The sequence below is a fragment of the Aulonocara stuartgranti genome, assembly GCF_965226115.1.
Source record: "Aulonocara stuartgranti genome assembly, chromosome: 18".
NCBI lineage: Eukaryota > Metazoa > Chordata > Actinopteri > Cichliformes > Cichlidae > Aulonocara > Aulonocara stuartgranti.
Window position 1 is genome coordinate 12,939,830 of NC_138954.1, and position 24,231 is coordinate 12,964,060.

Here is a 24,231-nt window from a genome sequence, read left to right on the forward strand (position 1 = left end):
ATTTGGTATCAGCCGGCTAAATTAAACTTTCCATCGTGCAGGCAATCGTTGCTCAACAGGACAGCCAGAACGCGCTGCAGCACGCTTTCCAGTCACAGAACCAGCGGGCTGCTACCTTCAGCAACGCTTTGTATGAGTACGAGAAGCAGCGCAGCTTGGAAAAGCAGAGGGAGGAACTCAACAGCTTGAGCAAGCAGCAGGCGCAGCTTCGAGAGGAGCAGCAGCACTGGGAGAAGGAGAAGGAGCGGCTCAGGCGCCAGATGGAGGTTCAGGAGGCTCAGCTGAAGCAGAAGGAGGAGGAGTGCAGGAAGTTTGAGGAGAAGCTCAGCGAGGAGAAGACCGAACTCGACGTGCTGAAAAAAGAATACCAGCAGGACCTGGAGAGACTGAGGGAGACCACAAGATCACTGGAAAAAGAAAAGGAGCGGCTGGAACAAGACAAGGAGCGCTTAGATAAATTTAAGAAGAAGTTCATGCCAAGCTACGACGATCCCACACAGGTGAGGAATGGGATTGGAATTAGATGAATGCAACATTTATCACCATTAACGGTGTGATTGTGTATTCATGTGGCCATTTTTTTGTGTCCACTGAGCTAAACAAAAGGAAATACAATCTCCAAGTACGACCTAGTGAGGAAACATTACACCAAGGCAAATTCAAATGTGAAAGAAAATTTAAATTGCGTATTTTTTTTTTTCCCTCCGAAGTGTTTGATGTACTCGTCATTCAGGGGAAGCACTCTGACCTCAACGCTACAACTCTACACAAAACCGTTCGATTCTCTGGAAATCCCCCCAAAAGTTCCACCGCGCAGGGAGAGCATCTGCATACACCCGGCCAAACCCAGTCTGCTCCCCAACCTGGTCAGCACCACCAACCAGGCGCTCAAACCTGTACCCGTGCAGCAGAAGATCCCCACAAAACTGGCCAAGGAGAAGGACAAAGTCTCCAAGAAGAAAACCCACAAGAGGGCCCAGAGCGCAGGTCAGGAAATAGGTTAACGTTTAAAACCTGAAGTTTGAAAAATATTTATAAATACTTAATCTGAAGCCAGCTGTTACACCACATGGCTGTGAACTGAAACCATTTCTCACTGTGTTTCTAATTCCAGCCTCTATAGACCTGAGCGAGGTGGCGCCCATCCAGGTGACGGTGAAAGAAGGAGGAAGTCTGAGGTTCCAGAGAAAAACCAGTCCTCAAAGGATCATAAATACAGGTACGACCGGAGAAAAATGTAAAAAAAAATGTTTTTACCTGGTTGGCTAAGAAATAATTAAAATAGATCTCAGTATGTGCTAAACGTGCACAGTCATGGCTGGGAAAAGCTGCAGGAGACACAATGAGCAAATCAGACTCGAATCCCAGAGAGTATAAACAAGTTTTAAGTTTAGATTTAAAAGACTGGATGGAGGGAGCAGATTTGACTCTTCAGTATTTCACTTGTCAGTATTTTTTTAACTAGAATTATTGTGACTGTGTGCACGGAACTTGTGAACTCGTTGCCTTTGAAATGTGACTGAGACCAGGTCTACGACCGCTAGCAGTCAGTTGCCATCTTCCAAGCAACTTTTTTTTTTGTGTTAACACGGCAGTAAAATTGCAATAAGACAGGAGACATGTTCATTTTGTGTGTGTGCTCAGTTTGGCAGTTACTCCTGTAACTTCTGTAATCTGGTTGTGATGCGAATAACTGTGAAGAATCAGCCATCCACATCACATTAAGTAGTTGTATTCAGAGTCCAGCCAAAAGCGCAAAACTTCCTCCACAAATAGTGATGTAGTTCCTGCAGGACAGCAGTTTACCTGCAATATGATGTGGGCCACCTTGCATTTATACAGAAATGGATCCAGAGTAAAAGCAACGAGTGGCAACGCCCGTGATCGTATTTGTAGTGTTCATCCTTAGTTCACGAATGACTGAGCAGTACCCTCTTGTGGAGAGTTTGTACCTTTTCAGTTTGGTGGCACAGAACGGACGTGACTGAGGTCCTAATAATGAGATCCTGCTCTCATGTCTCATAAACAGGAGGGACATAAAATTAGAAATGTGGTCATTGCAGTGGGTTGCACTGCTACACCTGTACAAACTGCCGCCTCAGTGATAAACACCACTGAATTTGAGCTTTTATTTCCCTGGAGTGCTGGATTTGTCTTCTTTCTTCCTTCAGATACTTTCAGTCCTCCAGCATTTGTCCAGAACGTGAAGACGCCTCAGAACCTCAACAGACGGAGGAGCAGCGACACTACTCCACCAGCTCCACCTCCTTTCCCCAAGGACATTGCCAAACAGAAAAAAGAGAAGGAAATCTTTCTTTAACCCTAAACTTCAGACCATCGGGCGAGTCTGGAATTATAGACGGAGCTTCAGGTGTGTGTGTGTGTGTGTGTGTGTGTGTGTGTGTGTGTGTGTGTGTGTGTGTGTGTGTGTGTGTGTGTGTGTGTGAAGAAATAATTGTAAACAAAGCAGATGTTTGATGAATGTATACACCGTCCTGCTAGAGCATGTTGAAAGAGTGAAGACGTTTGGCCACGTTTGTACATTTGAGAAAGATCTTGGCCAAAAAAAGGTGTTCTTTTTTTTTTAGTCATTTTTGTTTTAAAGTATGATCTGTAGCCACGTAGCACTCGTGTCTTAAGCTCTTGCTTTTATATAGTCAACGATGGTGTGTGAGTAAGTGAGCAGTACATCTGACAGATTTACCTATTTAAAACTGAACTGTAAAGCATTTTATTTTACTTTTGTTTGAGTGAATCAGATATCAATGATTTTAAATTTTTTCTTTTTTTTTAACCTGCTGAGCATGTGTACAAATTTAAAGTGTGTGTGTGGAAGTAGTGTGAGCGCATCGTTAAATGAACATGAACAAAGGCTCAGCAGATTGCATCCACAACACTTACAACTCTATTAAAATAATGTTCTGGGGATGTGAAATATTTAACCTCATGTACCTAATTTTCTCTGGTAGAAACACTCTCGCTCCTCTTTGTTCCATGTAAAATATTTGACATGTCGTGGAATAAAAGCAGGCTGATTTTACAGTCGTGTAAATTTTTTGTTGTTGTTTGTTTAATGACTTTTGCTGAGGGTTGAGCCTCTGAAAATAAAACTAGATGTGAAAATCATTTTAGGCAGGTGGAAGTTATAATTACTTCACTTTTTACTTGGGTAAAGAGTACAAAGAACACAAACACTCATCACACAATCCACTACGAGCAAGCAATGGGTGATGGTGGGGAGGAAGAACTGCTTTCTAACAGGAAGATGCCTAAAAATTGATTATCTTAAAATTCAGTTTTTCTCTTTGGTAATTTTAAGTTAAAATGTGGACTTTTTTCAGCGAGGGAGAAAAGCTAAAACAACCAAGGATCAGTAAAAGTTAGAGGATTATTTTGAACAGCAAAGCATGAGTTAGACTCCAAGAATAAAAGTTATCTTTGGGGTGCAAGATGAGGTGATTAAAAACACCAACCTGGCTCCAGAGTTTGAGGGTGCTATTAAAATATATAGCAGCACATACGTCACTAAAGGGCCTTTTGCAAAACCACTAATAGTGTGCTGGTTGATCAGATAAGTGACCCAGAGTAAATGGACACTCTCCATCCTCCACTGATGAGGTGACAGAGGCTCTTTGTGCTTGCTGTTAATCTCTGCAGGGACTTCTCACAGCTGGAAGGCCACAAAGAAAAGACTCATTCAGAGTCTGGAAGGAAATGTGAACATAAATCACCCCGAGATCAGCTCCTGGGGCGGGGGTCCAGCTAAGCCGAGAAGGTTCCTGGCTCAAGTCTGCTGGTCCTGGCTTTCTCCTACAGCCCAAAGGCCAATTTAGACCATAACAAAAGCAGAGTCCCACCTGTCCAGCAACAACACATGGGAGGTGTGGCGGGGCGTACAAGACTTTATAATCCACAGAGGGTCTGAAAACAGAAAACTTGAGTGCTCACAGAGGAGATAAATTGCCTCTTCGCCCACTTGGAAACACCACAACAGCAGCCCTCATCTGCTTCAGGCCTGCTCCCATCCACCTCATTCCTGCACCGCTCCACTCACTTTACGGAATATGATGTCAGACGTGTATTCTTAGCAGTGAACCCCAGGAAGGCTGCCAGTCCAGACAGAGTACCTGGCAAGACGCTAACAGCGTGTGGCCACCAGCTCACCCTCATCTTTACCAGAATATTCAACCTCTCACTAGACTGGGCACCCTGTCTAAAATCAGCCACAATCATCCCAGTGCCGAAGAAGTCTCCCGTCACTAACCTGAACAACTACCACCCTGTGGCCCTCACTCTGGTAATCATGAAATGCTTCGAGAGACTAGTCCTTCAGCACATCAAGGACTACCTCCCCCGAGACCTCGACCCCTACCAGTTTGCATATCATGCGAACAGATCCACAGAAGACAGCATCACCATAGCCCTGAGCGCTGAGCCCCCTCCTGTATTGTGTCTACACCCACGACTGCAGTTCCACCCACCACAACTTCATCATCAAGTTTGCTGATGACACCACGGTAGTCAGATTCATCTCAAAGGGAGACGAGGCAGACTACTGAGAGGAAGTCCTGAAATTGGCAGCATAGTGTTCAGAGAACAACCTGGCACTGAACACCAACTTGTGGACTTCAGGAGGCACAGCACTGACTTAGCCCCCCTGTACATCAAAGGGGAGTGTGTGGAGAGGGTCCACACCTTCGGGTTTCTCAGTGTCCTCATCTCCGCTGACATCTCCTGGACAGACAACCTCACAGCAGTCGTCAAGAAGGCCAGCAGCGGCTGCACTTCCTGAGGCTGCTGCTGAACTTCTACCGCTCATCCATTGAGAGCCTGTTGACATATTGCATCACAGTATGGTACGGGAGATAAAGTGAGGCTTCAGAGAGAAGTCAAAGCAGCACAGAAGATCATCGGCTGCCCTCTCTCCTCCATGATGGACATTTAGTCCTCCCGCTGCCTCAGCAGAGCAACAAAAATGCGCTACAGGTGCATCAGCATAAAGACTGACAGACTCAAAAATAGTTTCTTCCCAAAAGCCATAACCACCCTGAACTCACACATGCACTGACAATACAGTCCCACCCCGATTCCAAGGCCTTCCCTCTATAAACAGACTACACAACTATCATTACTGTGCAATAGTTTACGTGCAATAACCCTGTAACACTGTAAATATATCACACTAATTATTAATTCCCCCCATATGTATATTTTATATATTCTTTTGAATACTGCTCATATGTATATAGTGCAGCAGAACTGAGCACCTCACACCCGTTTCTTTTACCACGTTTGCACTGCGTAGGAGATGCTCTGTATCTCATTGTACATGTGTATAGTGACAAAAGGCATTCTATTCTATTCTATTCTATTCTATTCTATTTGAGATGCAGCAGTGTGTGGATATAGAGTATAGATAAAGTGTATAGAGTAGATCAGTCTTGAAAAGTGTGATATAAGAAACACAGCAGGCCTAATATTAAATACAATGGTTCTTTATTATACATATGCCTCTGTGGAGGCATTAAAAACCACTGGGTGACACCAAACTATCCTGGTGAATGAATAACGTCGTCCAGAAAACTGTTCAATCACATTCGGACACCGAGGCCGGACTCACTCGCAGCACGCTGCTGTCCAACATGATGCCCTCAGGTCAGACAAACAAAAGCAGAACAAATATGGGACAAGTAGGTCGTTACCATGGTTTCCGTATCTTTAAACCCTTATAATTATGCATAAACATACACGTACACACACATGAGCTGACAACAGGCCGTTTCATGAGTTAAAATGCTGTGCAAATGTTTCAATACAAACTAAAAACAACCAGAACCACATACTCTCCAGTTCACACATGAAACTGCAGCACTTTGAGTCCAGCACACGGTTTTCAGAGAGCCTCCCCCCACCCCCCCACTCCAGACGTGGACACGGTAAGGCCAAAAACCCAACTCTTAATATAACATGAGCGCCTCCCGGGTGATGCAGACTGCAGCGCTCAGCAACATTTACAAAGTCTGGGTCATATATCTGGGCTAAAATCAAAATAAAAGCATGCAAACACAAAATGTAACAAAAGCTTGATGAGAAAATAACAAAAGTGCTTTGGCTCAGTCAACAACCAGGTTAGCACCACATTTTAAGGGGTATGAAAGTTTTCAGTGGCTTCATGCTCTGACTCTGGGACACACGCTTCAAAAAGGGCTTTTTAAGGGGATTTAAGTCTCAGTGCATTTCAAATTAAGTGCTTGAAAATTGATGGGCTTGCAGAGCTGCTGCCATCGCTTTCTCGTGTTATGACCCAAGTCATTTTGCTGTATGTTGTTTGTGCTTATGTAAGTTCCAGGTGGAGGCAGATAATTGGCTAAGCATGGAATGAGGCTGGCTGCCCCGCCCACTTTCTATTTCCAAACAAGCTGTGCATTTAGCCATGGGTCTTGTGTTTAGTGGTGAGCTGTGTGACCAAGTTACTGTGATGAGAAGAGCTTGGTTGTCTTGTATTGATTGTAAACCTTGGTGATCTGGTTGCTGTTGGGGTTTTCTTTTAAAACCTTTTTCTCCTGTTTAGCTTAGTGAAATTTTCTTTTGGGTTTCTCGTCATAGGTAAATCAGTTCTGTTTCATTTCTGGAGTGTTTTGTTTGTTGTTTTGGCCATTCCCTCCCTGCTGCTTGCTATCTTTGGAGATTAATAAAATATCTGGTTGTTGTGAAACCGCAATCCTGTGGTAGCGTTGGTCTTTCCTTGGCATTACGTTTCCTTTTCTTTTTTTTGTGTTGCGCTCCGGTTTCCCCTTGGCTGGGTTGTAGCCAGGACCTTTAAAGCCCGGTCACACCAGAAAGACGAACAGCTAAATATTTGGGTCCGAGGCTTGGTGACTGTGGCAACAAACTGGATCAGAGTATCTTTCCACACCTCTCTGTCATCAGAGAAGTTTTAGCACTTTATTCTGAAGACTGAGAAAAATTTTATATTCGTTCGCTAACAGGAGCACCTTGAGGTCAAACACATCTGAGTCTGCTCTTCACTCGCATAGTAATTGTTCGATTTAGGATCCACTGTGGTGCAGAGAGGCAAAAACTACAAAATAAATGTGCCTTTCTCCAACAAATTATGAACCTGGCACTACCTTTAACTGCTAGATAAAAAAAACTGACTGCTATTTAGAATTTTTTTCTTTTGTCCAAAAGCAGAAAACAATGTTCGAGATGCCTTATTTTACAAGTTTTGTTTGTGTGATCAACATTTCAAAACCCAAATACTCTGTTTCTTATACATAAATGAGAAGCTGGAGCAAGAATGAATATTTAAATCTTTAATTTTCTGTTTGCCACCTAATATTTTACCATTTCTCTTTTTTCGCTCCATCAGGTTAGTTGGATCCTGGAGTTATTTGTATGAGACTGATCAGGCACTAAATACATTTTTTGATTGCTCAAAGTTCATTAAAGTTGGTTTTCAGGGGTGCAAAACATGCAGCTCACGGCTCACTAATTAATTCCTTTAATAGCGATGCCAGTATTTCTACACAGCAACTACTACTATCGCTTATTTTTTTCTGCTCTAGACATGCCGTTTGAATTGTGAAGCACTAAAACCTCCACATGTGAAGTTTTTTCCCCTTTTCTCTGATCTGTAACACGTCAGGGTGCTCATTATAATTTATTACGATAATACGATTTATTAAACAATAGGTCAAAAACATTTTTTACTCAGGTTTAGATCTCAGCTTTTAAAAGGTCTTTTTTTCACCATAAACCACTTCTTAAATGTAAAGAAAACCAAAAATCAGGAGGGGTATTTTTTTTAATCTGCCATTTAGCTCTGGTGTTACTGGTCAAGTTATACATTGCACTGTTATTTGCTGGCGTGACGGGGTCTTTAGGTTGGCACAGAGCTGAGAGGAGTGGAAATATTTATTGTTTTCTCAATGGAGTAGTGTAGATTGACTTTTCACTCCCCTTTCGGGTGGTGCAAATTGTATGTTAGTAGGAGGTGGTGATGGGACTGCTTCTGTTTGTCTGTGCCCGGCTGAGCCCGACATTCAGAAAACACAGATTCGTACTTGGCACCGAGTGCAAACAAGCATGAGTATGTGAAATGTCCACTGACTCGGACACACTGTAGAAAGAAAATGAACAAAGTAAACACGGTGAAATGGAAAAGTGCCGTACTAGACGTTATTTCAGTTGGGTTTTTTTCCCTCTTCATTGCTCTCCACCGGGGGAGTTTTCTGAGGCGGGTCCTGGGGGGAGTCTTCACTCTGACTGGCTTGCTCCTCTGCGGTTGGTGACTCTGGTTTAGCTGAGGCCTCCTTGGTCGGCGGCGCGGCGGTTTGTGTGCAGTTGATCGGTGCGAGCACTATGGCAGGCTGCAAGGGACAGAAAACAAAAGCCTGCATGAGTGAAGGGCGGCCAGGCTGAACACAAAATTTAATGACAGGAGCTACAGGAGAGCAGAAGGCAAACAGAACCAAACGCTACACAGGCACAAATTTAACCCCAGCTAAAGAAGCTTTGTGCCCTCAGAGGTATTCGCAGGGATAGAAACGTCCCACTGAGGTTTTTAGCCCCATCAAGCTACGCAGAAATAATCTACATCAACATCAGCCCCACTAATGGGAGTCAGAGTTTCCCATGTGATCACTACTTTATCATCAATGCAGAAATGAAGCAAGGTTAAGAGAGCAGAGGGAGGTACTACGAAGCAAGTTCATAAAGCCAGGCTTACTTTGTGTTAGCTGGCTCAACAACACCTAAAACCCCAGTCAGAGGTAACAGGCATCTCAACAGTGGTTTTCAGCTTCCTGTGTTAGCTCAGGTTTTCTGCTTCAGGCTCTGAGCATGCTCACAATAAAGAGCAGGCATCTGATGAAAGTTATTTTACAGATTTAATATTCTTGTTTGTAGTCCTGATAAATGGACAACAAACAAACAGACCGACTTTCTAATCTGTGTTTTTTAAGCTAGAATTTCAGCAGGCTTGGCAGCAGATTTAAATAAAATACAAAAACAATCGTTTTCTGCATTAGAAAATAAATGCTAACATATTCCTGCCTCTCTTTCGGGGGTTATAGTGAAACACAGCTCTACCATGTATGTAATCACTTATGTATATACAAAATTTTTTATTCCTGTGCTAATTTTATTCTTTTTATACAGCTGCTGTAACAATAATTTCCCTTGTGGGAACATGAATGTATATATCTGCACATGGCATGTATAAAACCTATTGCTCCAGCAGAGAATCTGAATCTATCTAGAATCAGTGAAAACGTGGCACTTTTTAAATAGCTTCAGTTACCATGGTGATCAAGAAAGCCACCCCCGGGACACTGAAAACTCTGACTTAAGGCTCGACGTAGCTCACTAAGCCATTGATTTCGCTTCGTAGTACGCCCGTCGGGGTGTTTGATGGTAGAATGAAGCCCGGTTTGAATACCTGCAGTGACATTCGCAGACAGCTGAACCCTCAGCAGCAGACTAGAGCACACCCACAGTAAAATAAAGGGTGAGGAGTAGCGATGGAGGGGGACATTGAAAACAGAAAGAAGCAGTTGGAATGGATGGAATTATTTAAAGGGGTTACTCAACTTGAAATTCTACTTTAGTCTGCATGTTATTTAAACCTAGATTTTTTTTCTCCTTTTTTTTTTGTTAAGTCTTTTTGTTCTTCCGTAGTAGGCAGTCATATCAAACTGGTATTCACCACAAATCCACTTCCAGTCCAGAACTGGGGCAACTCCCTGCGCCATAGCGCAATACTGAGGCTGGTGAGCAGAGTGCAAGGCACCAGGTAGAGTAACGCCGGTTGACCCATCTGCATCACGGCCAGCGCCACGAAGGTGATCAGCAGGCCGATGCCATAAGCTGACGGGAGAGAGACAAAGACAGACGTCACTTTAGCTCCTGCAGGTGTTCTGCAAGCTGGTGTGCTGCTATATTCTTATTTACAGGTCGTCCTTGGCCTGCTTCTACCTTACTGAGCTACAACCATCAGAAAAGTTACTGAAGTCTTTTGTTCCTAGACTTGTTCCTAAAGCTTGTACCAGATCTGGCAGGAAAATGAAATCCTCTCTTTTTTGCTCTAAAACTGAAGTCCTCAGGAGAGGAAGTGCTGATGTTTTCTACTGGCTAGTCTTAACAATCTGTTTATTACATTACAAGCACCACGGTCATTTTTCTCGGGGTAAAACGATGAGTTGAACTACAGAGCAGAACCTCCCCTTATCAATGTCATTCCCACCTGAATGAGGCTCATCATAACATCAGCATTTCACAGAGTACAGCCCACCTCCATCCCCTCCTCCAGCCCACGTACGTACCAACTGTACAGGCCATGAAGTAGATCCTGTAGGATTGTGTTAAAATGTCAAATCTGTGACAGTACACAACCAGCAGACCTGAGAAAAGAAAACCAAAGAGGCATTCAGAACAAAGGGAACGACTAACAGCAGTTTCACAAAGCTTTCTTAGCAGACTTCCAGTTTTAGTATTTGTTTTAAATTCTTTGATGAAAATCTCTCATCCGTGACAGACTTACTGTTGGACAAGCCCTTGCTCTTATTTTCAAAGCATGTGAACTGTGTCATCATAAAACATTTGATTTGCATACCTGGTACTAAGATATCTCCGAAGCCAAGCAGGGAGAAGGGGCGGTCACAAAGAGCCAGGGGGGAGGAGTTTAACCGTGGCACTTTAAGCACCATGGGAAGCTGGGGAAAACACAAAAATTAACATTACCATCAACTACTGAGCTGAGAGGGGTGTTTGGAGGACTTAACCGAGGTGTACCACGTAGGCTCACCTTTTCATGTGTGGAGGAGTCAGAGGGACCAGCTGCTACCTCCACCATTATACTTTGCCCACTCTGGAGAAAAGGTAAGGAGTAAAAACACAAAGAACACAGCAAACAACAACTAAACTAAAGAGACGTGTGTGACAACCTGACATACCTTTGTGAAGGAAGGTGTAATAAATACGAAGAAAACATCATAGACGAACAGGACGGTCATTAGTAAAGTGCAAGCCTGCATCAGGGAGCAAAAGAAAACAGTTTATGATCAAACTTTTATTAAAACAATCAAACACAGTTAAAAACCTTTCAAAAAAAAAAAAAAAAAAAAAAAAAAATCGCGTTGTGGTTCAGATCTGTCACCTTAAATGTGGGCAGCCTGACTGTTTTGAGCATGTAGAGACAGAAGGCGATCCCCAGGGCGTCCTGTAACACCCACGCCCACCTGGAAGACACATAACACATTAGTCAGCCAGCACCATCACCATATCATGTACCTCAAAGGCGTCATTACACACAGACTTTACGCCACCCGACACACACACCCACAATAATTCTGCCCTCAAACCAAAATTCTTGGGTGCTGGAAGAAAGTGTGCAGCACAGCCTGTAGGAAACCAACAGCTTCAGCTCTTTTGATACTTCAGCAAAAGCATCTTTCCAAGTGAAAGTGAAAAATTTCCCCCCAAATATAGCACCTACGGGGTCACTCTGAATTTTAAACCAGAAGATATGCACTTCTGGAGAAGCCCACAATAATAATTCCTTTCTCAAAAAGCTGAAATAGCCCGAGTGGTGACACTTCTGGATTATGTGATAAGGTATCTACTATTAGGGCTGGGCCATATCATACCGTTCACTGTAATACCGGTATAATGTTAGGAAATGATAAGAAAATTAAATATCGCAATAGAAAATGGGTAAAACGCGCATGCGCAGTGCCTTTGTTTTCATACGCACATGGTGGAAAAAGCATGGCGGCGACAGAGAATGAGAAGGGCGAAAGCGGGTCGCTGAATAAAACTGATGAAGCAGAATTGGTTTGTAAAAATGCTGCAACTTCAGTGGTGTGGAACTGGTTTGGCTTTCGTGCCCTCAGATACACACCAAATCACATTTTTTGGTAGAGCATGCAAGCGGGCCGTCGTTATTACCGAACCGAGTTTATGTGGTACACGCCGCTCAAAAATCTGTCAAAAAATGTTTTAGTACGACTTTGCTAAGTTACGAAGCCGCACCGCTTGATGGATTGTCGGAGCATTATGGTTACCGTAGTCGGGAGCCTCGCCGAGTGATACGTACTGTGCTTGAACATAATATTACTGTACTGAGTGTGTATAACCTCTTTTTAAGTTTTGTGGATATTATACATGGTTATGCTGAGGACATGTCGGCCAATTTCCTGGAAATGCCTTTTGGTTAAACTGTCAGCAAGGAATTTTCATTTGCACTGTTAAATTTTTATATAACTTTAATGCACATAAAAAACAGCTGCTTGTTTAAGTGAAATTGTAAATGGTCTGTATTTGTATAGCGCTTTACTAGTCCCTAAGGACCCCAAAGCGCTTTACATATCCAGTCATCCACCCATTCACACACACATTCACACACTGGTGATGGCAAGCTACATTGTAGCCACAGCCACCCTGGGGCTCACTGACAGAGGCGAGGCTGCCGGACACTGGCGCCACCAGGCCCTCTGACCACCACCAGTAGGCAACGGGTGCTGGGTGAAGTGACATTATTAGTACAAAAAAACCCCATCAAAGTTGTGGAGTTGTAAAGTATTTTGTCTCGCATCAGTTATATTGTTATGGCAAATTTTCAAATCTATATCGTGATAAATATTTTTGGACATATTGCCCTGCCCCATCTACTATGAAACATTTAGTCACAGGTTATGGTTAAAAGTTTACTTTCTAATGTGAGCCAATTCTGATCTAAGTTGAAAGGGCCGCCTACAGATAAGGCTTAGACCATGGCTATTCAACTAAGAAGTTAGTTGGGCCAGATTTTCAAACAGAGGAGTTTATCTGGGCCAGATATTTTTTTGCAGCCAGTAAGCAGCAGATCATGATCAATTTCAAACCCACACAACTGTATTGAAAAACAAGTAATTTATTTTATTCCTTTTCCCCTGTAAATCTGGTGACCTCTCAAAAATGCACATCGAAAGGTTCATTTATTTAAAAAAAAAAAAAAAGGAAAAAAAAGGGAGGTATAACTAGCTTTTTTTTTTTTGCACATTTGAAATAATAATAATAATAATAATAATAATAATACATTTGGACATTTCCCTTTCAAATTAAAATAAATATTTTGCTGACCACTCACTTTTCCTGCCATGAATGGAGCCCCATCTGTCACAAGTATACAGACGCGCTTCATATCCAGACCATTTTCCTCAAAAAGAGCTGAAATCTTCTCAAACATTATTTCGCCAGCTGTGTGTCCCTCTAACGGTAGTAAGCCGAGCAATTTTCCATCCAAAAAACAGACATATACGCATAACTGTGCATTATCAGTTCTGTCTGTGAACCCATCTCCTACTATAGACATTAAATCAGTTTTCTTCAGGTCATCTGACAACATTTCAAACTCGTCTGACGCCAAAACTTCACAGAACTTCAACTCGATGAATATTTGAACTGTCTGACAGGGGTACGTTTTTAATAGCAGATGTCACACTTACTTTAATTTTTTTTGTCACTTATTACCGCATCCACCACGGCCAGCATGCAGTATTTCACTGTTTCAGAATCTTCGGCAAGAAGCAAACACGAAGGGAAGCTGCTGCAGCTCTCTCTCGGGCTGTACAGGACCCTCACCATGGTAGTACAATTCCAGTTGTAAGATTATTAAACTCGCAATTAAACTGTACTTGCTGTTGTCACATCATACATTACAATGATAGTTTAATATATTTACATTACGGTGCATTGTGGGTTAAATATTGCTAGGCTACTAGGAGTGTTGCATTCACAGTCTACACTACGCTGTAGGAATTTTTAATTTTTTAAAATTAATTAATTAATTTTTTGCGTTTTCTGTGTTTCTGCCAGGACCACAGGCAGGGCCACTCGCAGGTTGCTTCTGGGCCACATGTGGCCCGCGGGCCGCCATTTGAATAGGCTTGGATTAGACCCAGACAGAGGTCTAGGTTTTTATTTTTTTTATTTTTTAAAGCTATCGCAGTTATTACTATCGGTATATCCTGGTTATTTCCCACCGCTGCACATGTCAATCAATAGTATTCCTTACTCCCATTCACCTCAAGTTAAACTTCGTACCTGACCTCATTTTTCGCCTCTCATGATTATTCCCCCTTTAATCGCTACAAGCTGGTGAATTTGACCTTTTCTTCTATGACTGTGAAGCCCTGCAGCGCCTTTGTCTGTAGCTGTAGTGGAATGAATTCAATTGTTTTTTAAATTTTGTGTTGTGCACTCACTGGTCTTCGTTGCGAAACACCATCCAGATGATGCTGACACCAATGCAGAGGGCCGACAGCAGCAGCATGCGGATCTGCGGCCGCTTGTGCAGGTACGGCAGGTTGTTCTCCGGGATCCTATTTTTCCAAAACATAGGTCAGATGTCAGCCACTACACCACAGCACTTTCTCTCAGAGAAATACAGTCACTGTTAAGCATGAAATGCAACTAAAAAGTGTTTTTATTAGCATTAATCTGCAGATAATCATGTTAACCATGTATCATTTGGTCTACAAACAAAAGAAAAAAGGGTGTACAGAAGAAACAGGAAACAACTGCTCAATCCGCATTGCTGAAAAAAATATAAAAAAAAGGTTCCTAAACTGTTCATCATGCTGTAAGTATAATGAGTATTTAAGTATTTATATGAGCTTTTCTGTTTCCAGGGTGGAGTGATTGTACAGCAGGCATCTTTATTGAATTTAATAAATAAGAACTGGGCGAACAAGTTTGACTTTATTTTAGATTTGAGAAGCTCAAACATATATATACCCTGACTAATATTTGGTTGAATCATCAAGTTGCACCTCGACCAGACATAGAAAACATACATGAATGGAGAGGAAAAAAAACCCAAATGTCATGCTGTTTAAAGCATCATCGCACCTGCTAATATGACCTGAAGACTCACCTGCACTTGCAGAAAGGAAGTCTCCTGACGAACGGCCACAGGCAGCTGTACAGGCCGACAGAGGAGGCCAAACAGAAGATCCTGATGACCCAAATGGCTAAACGGTGAAGAAACAGCAGACAGAAGCTGAGTAGATATTATCGTGTGAGGAAACCCGCTTCTTTGGCATCCCCCCTCCTTAAACGCCTGAATAGTGGTATTGCTTTCCCTTTTGTACACTATTGCCATCCGCAGCTTTCAGCAGCTTTTTAATCTGTTTAAAGGCGAAATGTTATCTCAGCCATTGAGCTCTTTATCAGTGCAGCCATTCTTTACACTCAGCAGGGTTTGACTCTGCTGCAGCTTAATGCTGGACAACAGGTAGCTCTGTGAGAGGAAATGATCTCTGAAGAATCTCAGTTTACCCTGGAGCTAAATGGAGAGGGGATTATTAATTTAATAAGATTAGTTTAGAAGCTTGGACTTTTTAACCAGAAATCCTGTTTTATTCATTTTGTGTATTTTCTTGTTGCACCTGTGTGTGATGTGCATTTTTTTAAATTTCTTCACCCTTCTTCTTTTTTTTTATTTTTTTATTCACAACCTATTCTACTGTATTGCATTTTAATCTTTACTTATTTTGCTCATTTAATTGGTTTTATTTAATTGAGCTCCTTTCTATTATTTGGTTTTTACCTTAAGTGAAACTTGCTTTGTCGTATTGTCTTTTTATTTTGTTAGCAAAATATTTATTCTACTTATTTAAGCTAGTTTTTAAAGGAGGAAAGAGGCAGCAATGTTAAAGGCTTAAGACACTGATGGTGAGCCTTCTATCATCGTGGACAAAGTGAGACTGCACAACAACAGGATTAACAAGCCAGCGGACTTTATGAGTTCAGTGCCAGTGATTCCTCCTGTGCATTTTTGTCTAATTTTTCCTGGGGATTCTGGGGAATGGAGTCTAATAGACTAAGTTTCATCATCCGAGCGACATACAATGTGCTACCTTCCATAAATGTTAAAGAGGTACATATTTCTCAGCTGCAGTGAATAGATAGAATAAACTGTAGAAAACTAAACAGGAGAAAGAAGAAAACAATTTTAACATAAACCATTGACACACTCCGGGGCCTGATCAACCCTGGCAGGGCCTCCTTGGATGAGGGTGTCTAGTGATAATGGCCGAAACAACCGATGAATTCAAGGTCCACCACTGACGATGTGTCTAAATTTTAATGATTTAGATCAGATCTCTAACCCCTAAACCTAACCAAGGAAAAATGGCAGATTAGCTTGTGTAAAAGAACAAAAGTTGAGACACATAACGATGTGTGCCACTGGTAAAGTTTCTGGGATGCTTTTCCTCATAACACCCATCCCTCAAGATTTTCTCCATTAAAAGCAATGCATTGTCAGGAATTGTGACATCTAGTCCTTTACCAAATCAACTTGGCTTTTAAATTTATCAGCAAGAGAGCAACAATATAGGAAATAATAACCGTATTCTTAATATAAGGACCTTCAAATATCAGTAAATTCCTGGAGGGAGATAGCTGAAAGTATCAGAAGTGAGATTCAGAAACGTGTAAATAAGTTGTTGTTTTTTTTTTTTAAAAACGTGAGCGATAGTTATGTTTACCTCTAAAGAAAACTGACCACAACAAGTAGCATGGACCCCGGAGGGGAAAAAGTGCCAGCATTTTACTTGTTTCTATCTGCTGGCTCTGCATATAAAACACTGAGACACAACGAACCTCAGCTGCCGAAAACTATGCTGCACAAACATGTAAATGAGCTGTTATCAAGGATGTACTCAGGATGGGCCTGAGTGTGTTTAAGCATTAAAGTCCAGCTTGTTTGACTAACATAATTAACGTGCTGTGCCCGGGTGCGGTTCAGTTAGACTCGGTACAGTGTGCATGTATCGCATTCCCCTGCACTTCCCTCTTTAAATATAACTCTGAAAGGAAAGCGTTCCACCGCTTTCATAATAAAGTCCCAAAATCCACAAACTCATAAAACTCATCAGGCTCTGCAACAGTGTTTAAGTAAATCAGAGAGTGACTGTGAGAGAGGAGCTGCTGCCAAGATAAATGTAAGCATCCTCTGGCACAGTGTGAGCACTGGGCAGCAGGAGGACAAGTGTCCCTAATCTGAGTAAGCTACTGCATACTGTAGATAAAAAGAATATAAACTTGCCAAGTGGTGAGGAGAAATTTGACGTTTAAATTAGTTAACAAATTTGACAATGAATGCCTAGTAAGTCCAGGAATTATCCATACAGGTGTTTCAGTCAAGAAAAACAAGGAAACCTGTAAGATCCAGTTAAAAGCTGCAGGCTTGAACTAAATCAGCTGCTCTGGAACCATTTTTTTGATTCTGACAGACTGTAAAAATAAATTTTTTAGGTTTTGTCACATCTTTTGCACAACCTCAATCCAGAGAAAATCCCTACTGAGTGATGCCAAGCCACAGTGAGTAAGGACAAATTAAAAGCTTTGAGAGGCTAACCGCCCCCAACACACTAATGAATACTGGGCAGAAGGAACTGAAACCACCATCATTTACTGTTCCCATAAACGTGCTTCTGATCGAACGGATTTACTTATCTTTTAAATATTTCCTTCAGCGCGACTAGTAAAGCAGCGGTTATATTCTGTGTACGCTTCGTGAGTATCTGCATCGTACCCAAGTGGTCGTAGAAAAAGTATAGTAGCACCAGCATGTTGCAGCACATGACGACGAACACACAAATCATGATTGGGGTTACGTCTACGGTCTCCTCCTCTTGCTTCTCGGCACTGTCGTCCCGCTTGTGCTTCATGTACCGTCTGCAGGAGGACAAGCAACAGTGAGTAACTCTAAAGACAAAGAGTATATATGCACACATGTTTGCTCTGAGGTTTTGTCTTTCACATTTTAAATTGCAGATTATGGTCCAATTTTTGGTGATTTACCAAAACACACGGGATAACCATGTTGCCATTAAAAGTCTATATTTATAGTCATTTGGTCAGTTGGCTGGCATTCACTTCCATCCTGAGTTGAAAACACGCACTCATGATTCCAAATGTTTTTTTCTCTGCGGTGCTGTGCGTCAGCGACCCCATCTCACTCTGCCCTCCTTCACCTCAGAAAACTCCAAAAAGATGGACTCAGATTGGCTTAAGCCAATGAGTCACCCATACTCAAATAAACAGTGCTGCCCTTTACTGGAGTCGCAGCGGTAAGATGCAGATTGCTTGGTTTGAAAAGAAGAGAAGCACTCATAGTCACCCAAAAGGAAAGTCTTTTGCAATCATGCACTTGTATTTTGTTGCCAGGAAAACTCTGACCAATGTTCTCTGGAGCCTCTCCTGATGAAATATCTCTAATGTAAATTTAGCAGCTGTGACTAAATGCATCGTTTGCACTCACTGAAGGAATTTCTTTGATACCCAATACTTGCATCATTGTATTTTTGTATCACTTAATGCAGTTTTGTTCAACCCAGACTAAAATCACTTTTTAACTTTAATTTTTTCAAAAAGTCTGAAAACTCTGGCTGTCATACTGCAGTACAGCTGAAACTCTGGCACTATGGGATTTTCCACTGAATCGCTTCCACAGAAGCACTTTTACAGGACCAGTAAACTTACTTCTTGCTGTCTCTGCTGCCAGCCCAGTAGCCTCCAATAGCCACCGTTCCTACTGCCATCAAGAAGATGATCACCATGTTATAGTCTAACACTGGCTCATTGGGTGCGTACATGGCAACCAGCTGTCCTTTACCAAAGGTCTGCAGAAGTAAGAAACAGCATTAGATTTGCCAGATGTAAACCTTCAAAACTAAATAAAACATGCCAAAATAAGGAAGTGCTACTTAATTTATATTAAATAAACCCTAATTTAGCCTACTTCAAAGTAAATTAACTCTGATGTTGTGATTATTAAGCCCAATTCAGTGCATAACACTGGACTGAAGTCATGAATTGCAACAAGAGTCTCCGTCATGGTGCTCAGTTTTAGATACACTTTTCCACTTAGATACATTTTCCACTCCACTGGAAAAACAAATCTGTCTGAAAAGGAGCATTTAACCAGTTGCTTCCAGCTGGATAGACGTGCCATGTGCCGTTTAACGTGTATCAAAGCTTAAACCATCTCTAAGTAGTTCCCTGAACATGTCAATCAGTTCACTGTACTCAAATGGACTCTGCAGTCACCAGATCTCAATCCAGCACAGCACCTTTAGGATGTGGTACAATGAGAGATTCTCATTGTGGACATGGAGTTAACAAATCTGCAGGAACTGTGTGACACCATCATGTCAATAGGGAGCAAAATCTCTGAGAAATACTTCCAGCACTTTCTTGAATCTGTACCATGAAGAATTACAGATGAAAGGTAGTTTACCCTGCTACAAACAAGGTACACATATTAAAGCATCCAGTGACACAAAATTAGAAAAGGGATAATAAGGCTAGGTGTAGAGCTTCTAAAGTGAGAAGAGAAATATCGGTTGGTAGCTGACTTCTCACCTTGCTTATATCCAACATATCAGAGTAGCTGAGCAGTGCCACAGGAATGTCAATCTCTTCATACTGAGTCTTGTTTCCTGCTGGTGGCGTCTGTAGGAAAAAAACAAAAACAAAGCACATTTCTGATTTGTCATGAACCAAAAGACCTGTTTAATTCTGACACAGAATAGCTGTGAACAGCTGTCTTACCAGTCTGTCCTTGCTGACGATGAGCAGGCCCTTGGCACCATTAATCTGGGCCAGGCGAACTTTTTCATAGAAAGTGCAGTTCCCCCTCATCACCATGGGGATGCGGTTCGGGAAGCCTCCCTCTGGGACCTCAGAGGGTGAGCACAGGACCGATGTTGTCAAGTCATGGATCTGGAGACGTGACTTTGAAACAAAAGGTTTGGAAATACTCTCAGAGGTTTCAAAATACAGTAATTAGAGATGTTGTTTGTTTTAATTAATTACTCATTATGTACTGTTTATTATTCTTTAATGGAACAAAGAAGCTTCCTCATTTAGTGTAAAAAGGGGCAGCCTTGTCATAAAAATCCTTGTACTTCTAAAAGACTAGTTTGTTTCTCATTATTTCTCATTATTGCCTTGAAGCAATTTGAAATTTTACAATGTTTGGTTAACCCCCTTTGTTAGTGACTTACTGCCTTATTGAGATCCTGAGGTAAACGTGCCCACTGGGAGTTGAAGAATATGCAGTAATCCTTTCCTTTGCTCTTGCCCTTGTCACTGAAATGGGCCATGCCGTACTCTCCCACCACCTGTCAACATAAAAACAATGGCTGGATCATCTCACATGTCCAAGAAAAAGTAAATTTTTATATCACAGAGTTGAGCTTTAATTCTAGCAGCCCTATAAATGTTGATGTTTCGCTGTCTGCATCAATTTGAGACGGCATAAAAATTCCCAAAAGCCTTTTTGAAGCTATGATTAAACTATTCGTACCCCTTTTAGTTGGTTTTTGTATACCCTTCTTCATATAAACGGGGTGCACACAATATGATAAACCCTTGAATGTATAATAAAGCTCAGCAGCACTACAAACTACAGCCTTCAGTGTATAAAAAGGCTCAGTAACAGCTCCTACAATCAGGGTTCCTGCAATGTACTTGAAGTTAGATTTAAGGCTTTTAAACACATTTCTCAAATACCTCTTCTTTCTTTCTCTTTCCACATGACAATCTTTAGCTAGATTAATAGTTTTTTCACTGCACACAAAACAGAAAAACCTGTTCAAATTTTAGTTGGCTCACTCAGTTATATTGTTTCTGGCAGTGACTTGAAATATTTCACTCTTAAACTCTAATTTCAGACGCGTTCCATATTTTACAGCACTACCGCAGTCCAAGTTGTCAGTGGTTAACATCATATTCGCTGTCTCGTAATCACTGTGAAGATAAACCCAGTGTCGGTTTCAGGTGAGGTGAATCGATCGGCAATAATCCCCCTTCATTAATGCTGCATCAAAAGGTGAGTAATGTGTGGGTTTCCAGGGCCCACAGAAATCTCCGCAAGCTAACAGACATAGCATCTATGCTAACGTTCCCGGAAAACCGCAGGGAAATAAAAACCCAAATCCTTGTTTGTTAACCGCAGGCTGCTACCCGACAAAGACGCACTGAGGGACAGTTTTCGAAGAAACAGACGTGGTGTCTCTCACCTTCTGGATGAGAAAAGCGACCCAAATCAGTGTTTCGGGGACCCTCATGATGTCTAGCTTGTTGTTGTCTCCCCCATCGACCAACCAACCAAACGTTTGGCTCGAACTCCCTGCACGAGAGCCCCCAACGCCGGCTCTAACAGGCCGCGCCCATTTCGTTCGGCTAGGCTTTTTAATTGGATGATATTGTCATGTGCCACTTTGCTGTTTGGATAAAAACAGACTGCCAAAAAACTATAAAAATAGTAGCGGTCACTGACAGCACGAAAAGCCTAACATGCTTTACAGTTAAACATAAGTTTTAAAAACCCCCAACAACAAATAAAAGAGGAGTTATAGAGTTTGGTTAAAAGTTTTTCAATTCATTAGCATGAATACATAAATCAATCAATCAATCAATCAATCAATCAATAAATAAAGGGAAACTATTTTTCTTCAATTTTTCTTCATTTTCTTCAAAAATGCAAAACTCTTAGAATGTTTAACCCAAAATTTCTAAAAAAAAAAAAAAAGAAGAAGAAGAAATAAAAATACAAAAGAAAATTACAAACAAATACAAAAAAAACAACCCAAAAAACAAAAAACCCACTTGTATGCAGGTGATTAATTCCAATATCTTGGAGGTAAGTGGAGTGGCTGCTCCTGGTACAGCTTCTGCCCCTGCTGAGCTCATCACTGGACCCAGTTCAGTTTGCCTACCAACCTGTGGCACCGGAGTGGATGACCGTCATTCACCTCCTACATCGTTCAAAAATCATTTTCACTGAGTTATCCAGTGCCTCTAGAACCATTCTTCCCACAGTTCTGAAGGACAAGCTGGAGAACATAGAAGTGGACCATCACCTCACAACATAGATACTGGACTATCTGACCGACCACAGTATGTGAGAACTCAGGCTGTGTCGGACAGGGTCATCTGTAGTACGGGGGCCTCACATGGAACAGTTCTGACTCCGTTCCTCTTCACCATCTACAATGCAGGCCTCTCCCACAACTCCACCCAGTGCTTCCTGCAGAAGGACGGACAGTGTAGTTTGCTGGGGCAGCAGCATCACTGCTGGGGACAGAACGAGCCTGAACAGGCTGATCCAAAGGACCAGCTCTGTTCTAGGATGCCATCTGGACCCAGTGGAGGTGGTCAGTGACATGATGGCTAAGCTGTCATCCCTACTGAACAACAAGATAAGATAAACTAGGTTTATCTTATCTTATCTTACTTCAGTCACTTTAATTTTAAAACTGTGTAATTTTAAAACTGTATATACTGTATATTCTGTGTATTTATTATTTCAATCTTATTGCCTGTTCTTATTGTCCTTATCTTCAACGTTATGCTGCTCTGTTGTTTGTTAATTGTCCCTTGGGGATAAACAAAGTCTTCTGATTCTGATTCTCCTATCTTTGATAAAACAATTATCATATACATCCCCACTCAGGTGAGGGATCTCCAGCCACTTACCGTCCCTGGTGGTCTAGTGGTTAGGATTCGGCGCTCTCACCGCCGCGGCCCGGGTTCGATTCCCGGTCAGGGAACTAATTTTTTCAAACAATGTCAACTCTGCGCACATTTGAGCACATATCAAAGTCTAACTATGAACTCCTTGGCTCTTTTAACCGGATTTACGCACAAAACTAAATATCCTACTCTCAAAACTCTAGTATCATAAGATATGGTCCTTACTTAAACTTCAATCATAATTTCCAAGAGCAGAGTGTGGAGGACTGCATGGGAAGATCCGAGAAGACATGAGGGTCTACTCGGATGTTTGCATACTGTATATTTTTTATGATCAATACATGTGCACAGAAACAAATACATGTTGTTATTAGAGCATGTTTCTACCAGCAATTCCTTACATTTTTTATCTTTTAACCAGGTACACTCTCAGAACAGCATTCAGGTCAGATGACCAGATGCGTCTGGTCGGACAGAGTAGCAGATTAAAGCACTGATGAGATCTTATCTCTGCTGTACCTGCACCTAAACTTTGGAACAAACCAGAAGCTCATAGTCAAGCTCATATTCAACACATGTTCAAAACATGTTCACTCTCAACCTCCACTCAGCCTCCAGCTGACGATATCAACATTATATGCAGGATTCTGAAGGCGCAAAAACCGATGCCCACAGTCCCTGGTGGTCTAGTGGTTAGGATTCGGCGCTCTCACCGCCGCGGCCCGGGTTCGATTCCCGGTCAGGGAACTAATTTTGAAAATGTAAGGTCGATGAAAGTTCTGTTCATTCCTACCCTGCGTCAACCCCCCTGCTAAAATCCCGACCTATTACACTAGCCAGATGTTAATTTCCAGAAATGTCTCTCTGTCATAGCTTTGAAAACATGCTCGTATTGTGTCTAATTACAGTATTTTAATAAATTAGTCGTTATTAGCAAAACCCGTTGTTATACGTTCACTGTCTAATAGTGCGCCTCTTCCCTGCTCTGGCCTCTCTTTAATCTTCGCTGCTGCATGCTCGGTCTTGTTGCTCACTGACGTACTGCAGCAGGCTGATTCACTCAACATGATGTCATTCCATATGTCCTCCCTTCTGTCCGGTGTTTACCTGCGTCAAGATGCGCAACGACAGCGGAACTTAAACTACTTCAACTTTCACAATAAAGGTTTTCTTACAAAATCAAGGCTAAATATTTCTATTTGCCTGATAAGATCTTAACTTAAACTTAATACAGTGCTGCCACATAGTGTGAAATGATTCTTATTAGTTTTTATGGCTGGTTGATATTGTAAACAAAAAAAAGATTGCTAAAGAAAAAGAACTGTGAAGCCAAACGAGAGCCTAGCTATGGTTTTGTGGGGCCTTAAATAGAATTTGACATCACCCAAGCTGACCACATCTTGATTGAATTGAAGGTTTGTTTGATGATTCTGTTGATCTTATATTACTGATAAGTATTTATGGAAACATTACTTCACGCTTCTCTCTTTTCTTTTTAGCCCCAGAGGGATAAATCCTTTTGGTAATAGAATAGAATAAAATAGATCTTTGTAGTCACTGTTACAAGAAAAATAAAACATAGTTTGGCATTCTCTGTTGGCACATGTAGATTTACATTCAGATTGTTTTAGCATAGGAGAAGAGATAAAAATAGACATAAGTTTAAGGGCACCTTCTCAGGGAATGTGTGTGACACAC

The 24,231-nt window shown here is 41.7% G+C and overlaps 2 protein-coding genes across 5 annotated transcripts in view; one reads left to right on the forward strand and one right to left on the reverse strand.

Moving 5' to 3' along the window:
• arhgef18a (rho/rac guanine nucleotide exchange factor (GEF) 18a) overlaps positions 1-3,052 on the forward strand; it is a 29,836-nt gene extending 26,784 nt beyond the window's left edge. For both annotated transcript variants that reach the window (XM_082513282.1, XM_082513281.1), the window contains exons 17-20: positions 42-500; positions 711-987; positions 1,115-1,219; positions 2,172-3,052. In XM_082513282.1, the coding sequence (XP_082369408.1) occupies positions 42-500; positions 711-987; positions 1,115-1,219; positions 2,172-2,320 (990 nt within the window). In that variant the 3' untranslated portion in view covers positions 2,321-3,052. The remainder of the gene's footprint in view (positions 1-41; positions 501-710; positions 988-1,114; positions 1,220-2,171) is intronic.
• Positions 3,053-5,479: 2,427 nt separating this feature from the next.
• Positions 5,480-21,225, reverse strand: sppl2 (signal peptide peptidase-like 2). Of its 3 annotated transcripts, none has more exons than XM_082513283.1 (15): positions 21,078-21,225; positions 20,061-20,177; positions 19,606-19,788; positions 19,417-19,506; positions 18,535-18,674; positions 17,585-17,727; positions 14,918-15,014; positions 14,247-14,363; positions 11,159-11,240; positions 10,956-11,030; positions 10,808-10,870; positions 10,616-10,715; positions 10,326-10,403; positions 9,710-9,870; positions 5,480-8,372 (listed from the first exon to the last, which is right to left on the reverse strand). In XM_082513283.1, exons 1-15 carry the CDS (start codon positions 21,123-21,125, stop codon positions 8,187-8,189), a joined length of 1,680 nt encoding a protein of 559 aa, XP_082369409.1. In that variant the 5' UTR covers positions 21,126-21,225; the 3' UTR covers positions 5,480-8,186. The 3 variants fall into 3 exon arrangements, 2 of the variants coding, with proteins under 2 accessions (XP_082369409.1, XP_082369410.1); XR_014272701.1 differs by having other exon boundaries at positions 8,258-8,372; positions 9,595-9,870; XM_082513284.1 differs by lacking the exon at positions 9,710-9,870 and having other exon boundaries at positions 8,188-8,372; positions 21,078-21,224.
• Positions 21,226-24,231: the final 3,006 nt, after the last annotated feature.

Excerpts from the sequence above, each read along its gene's own strand:
- sppl2 (XM_082513283.1), bottom strand. The coding sequence starts at position 21,125 with ATGAGGGTCCCCGAAACACTGATTTGGGTCGCTTTTCTCATCCAGAAG. Across the intron at positions 17,728-18,534 it reads GGCAGCAGAGACAGCAAGAA|ACGGTACATGAAGCACAAGC; the intron begins GTAAGTTTACTG and ends GTCCTCCTGCAG. Across the intron at positions 8,373-9,709 it reads GGACTGGAAGTGGATTTGTG|CCTGCCATAGTGCTCGCACC; the intron begins GTGAATACCAGT and ends TGTCCCTTGCAG.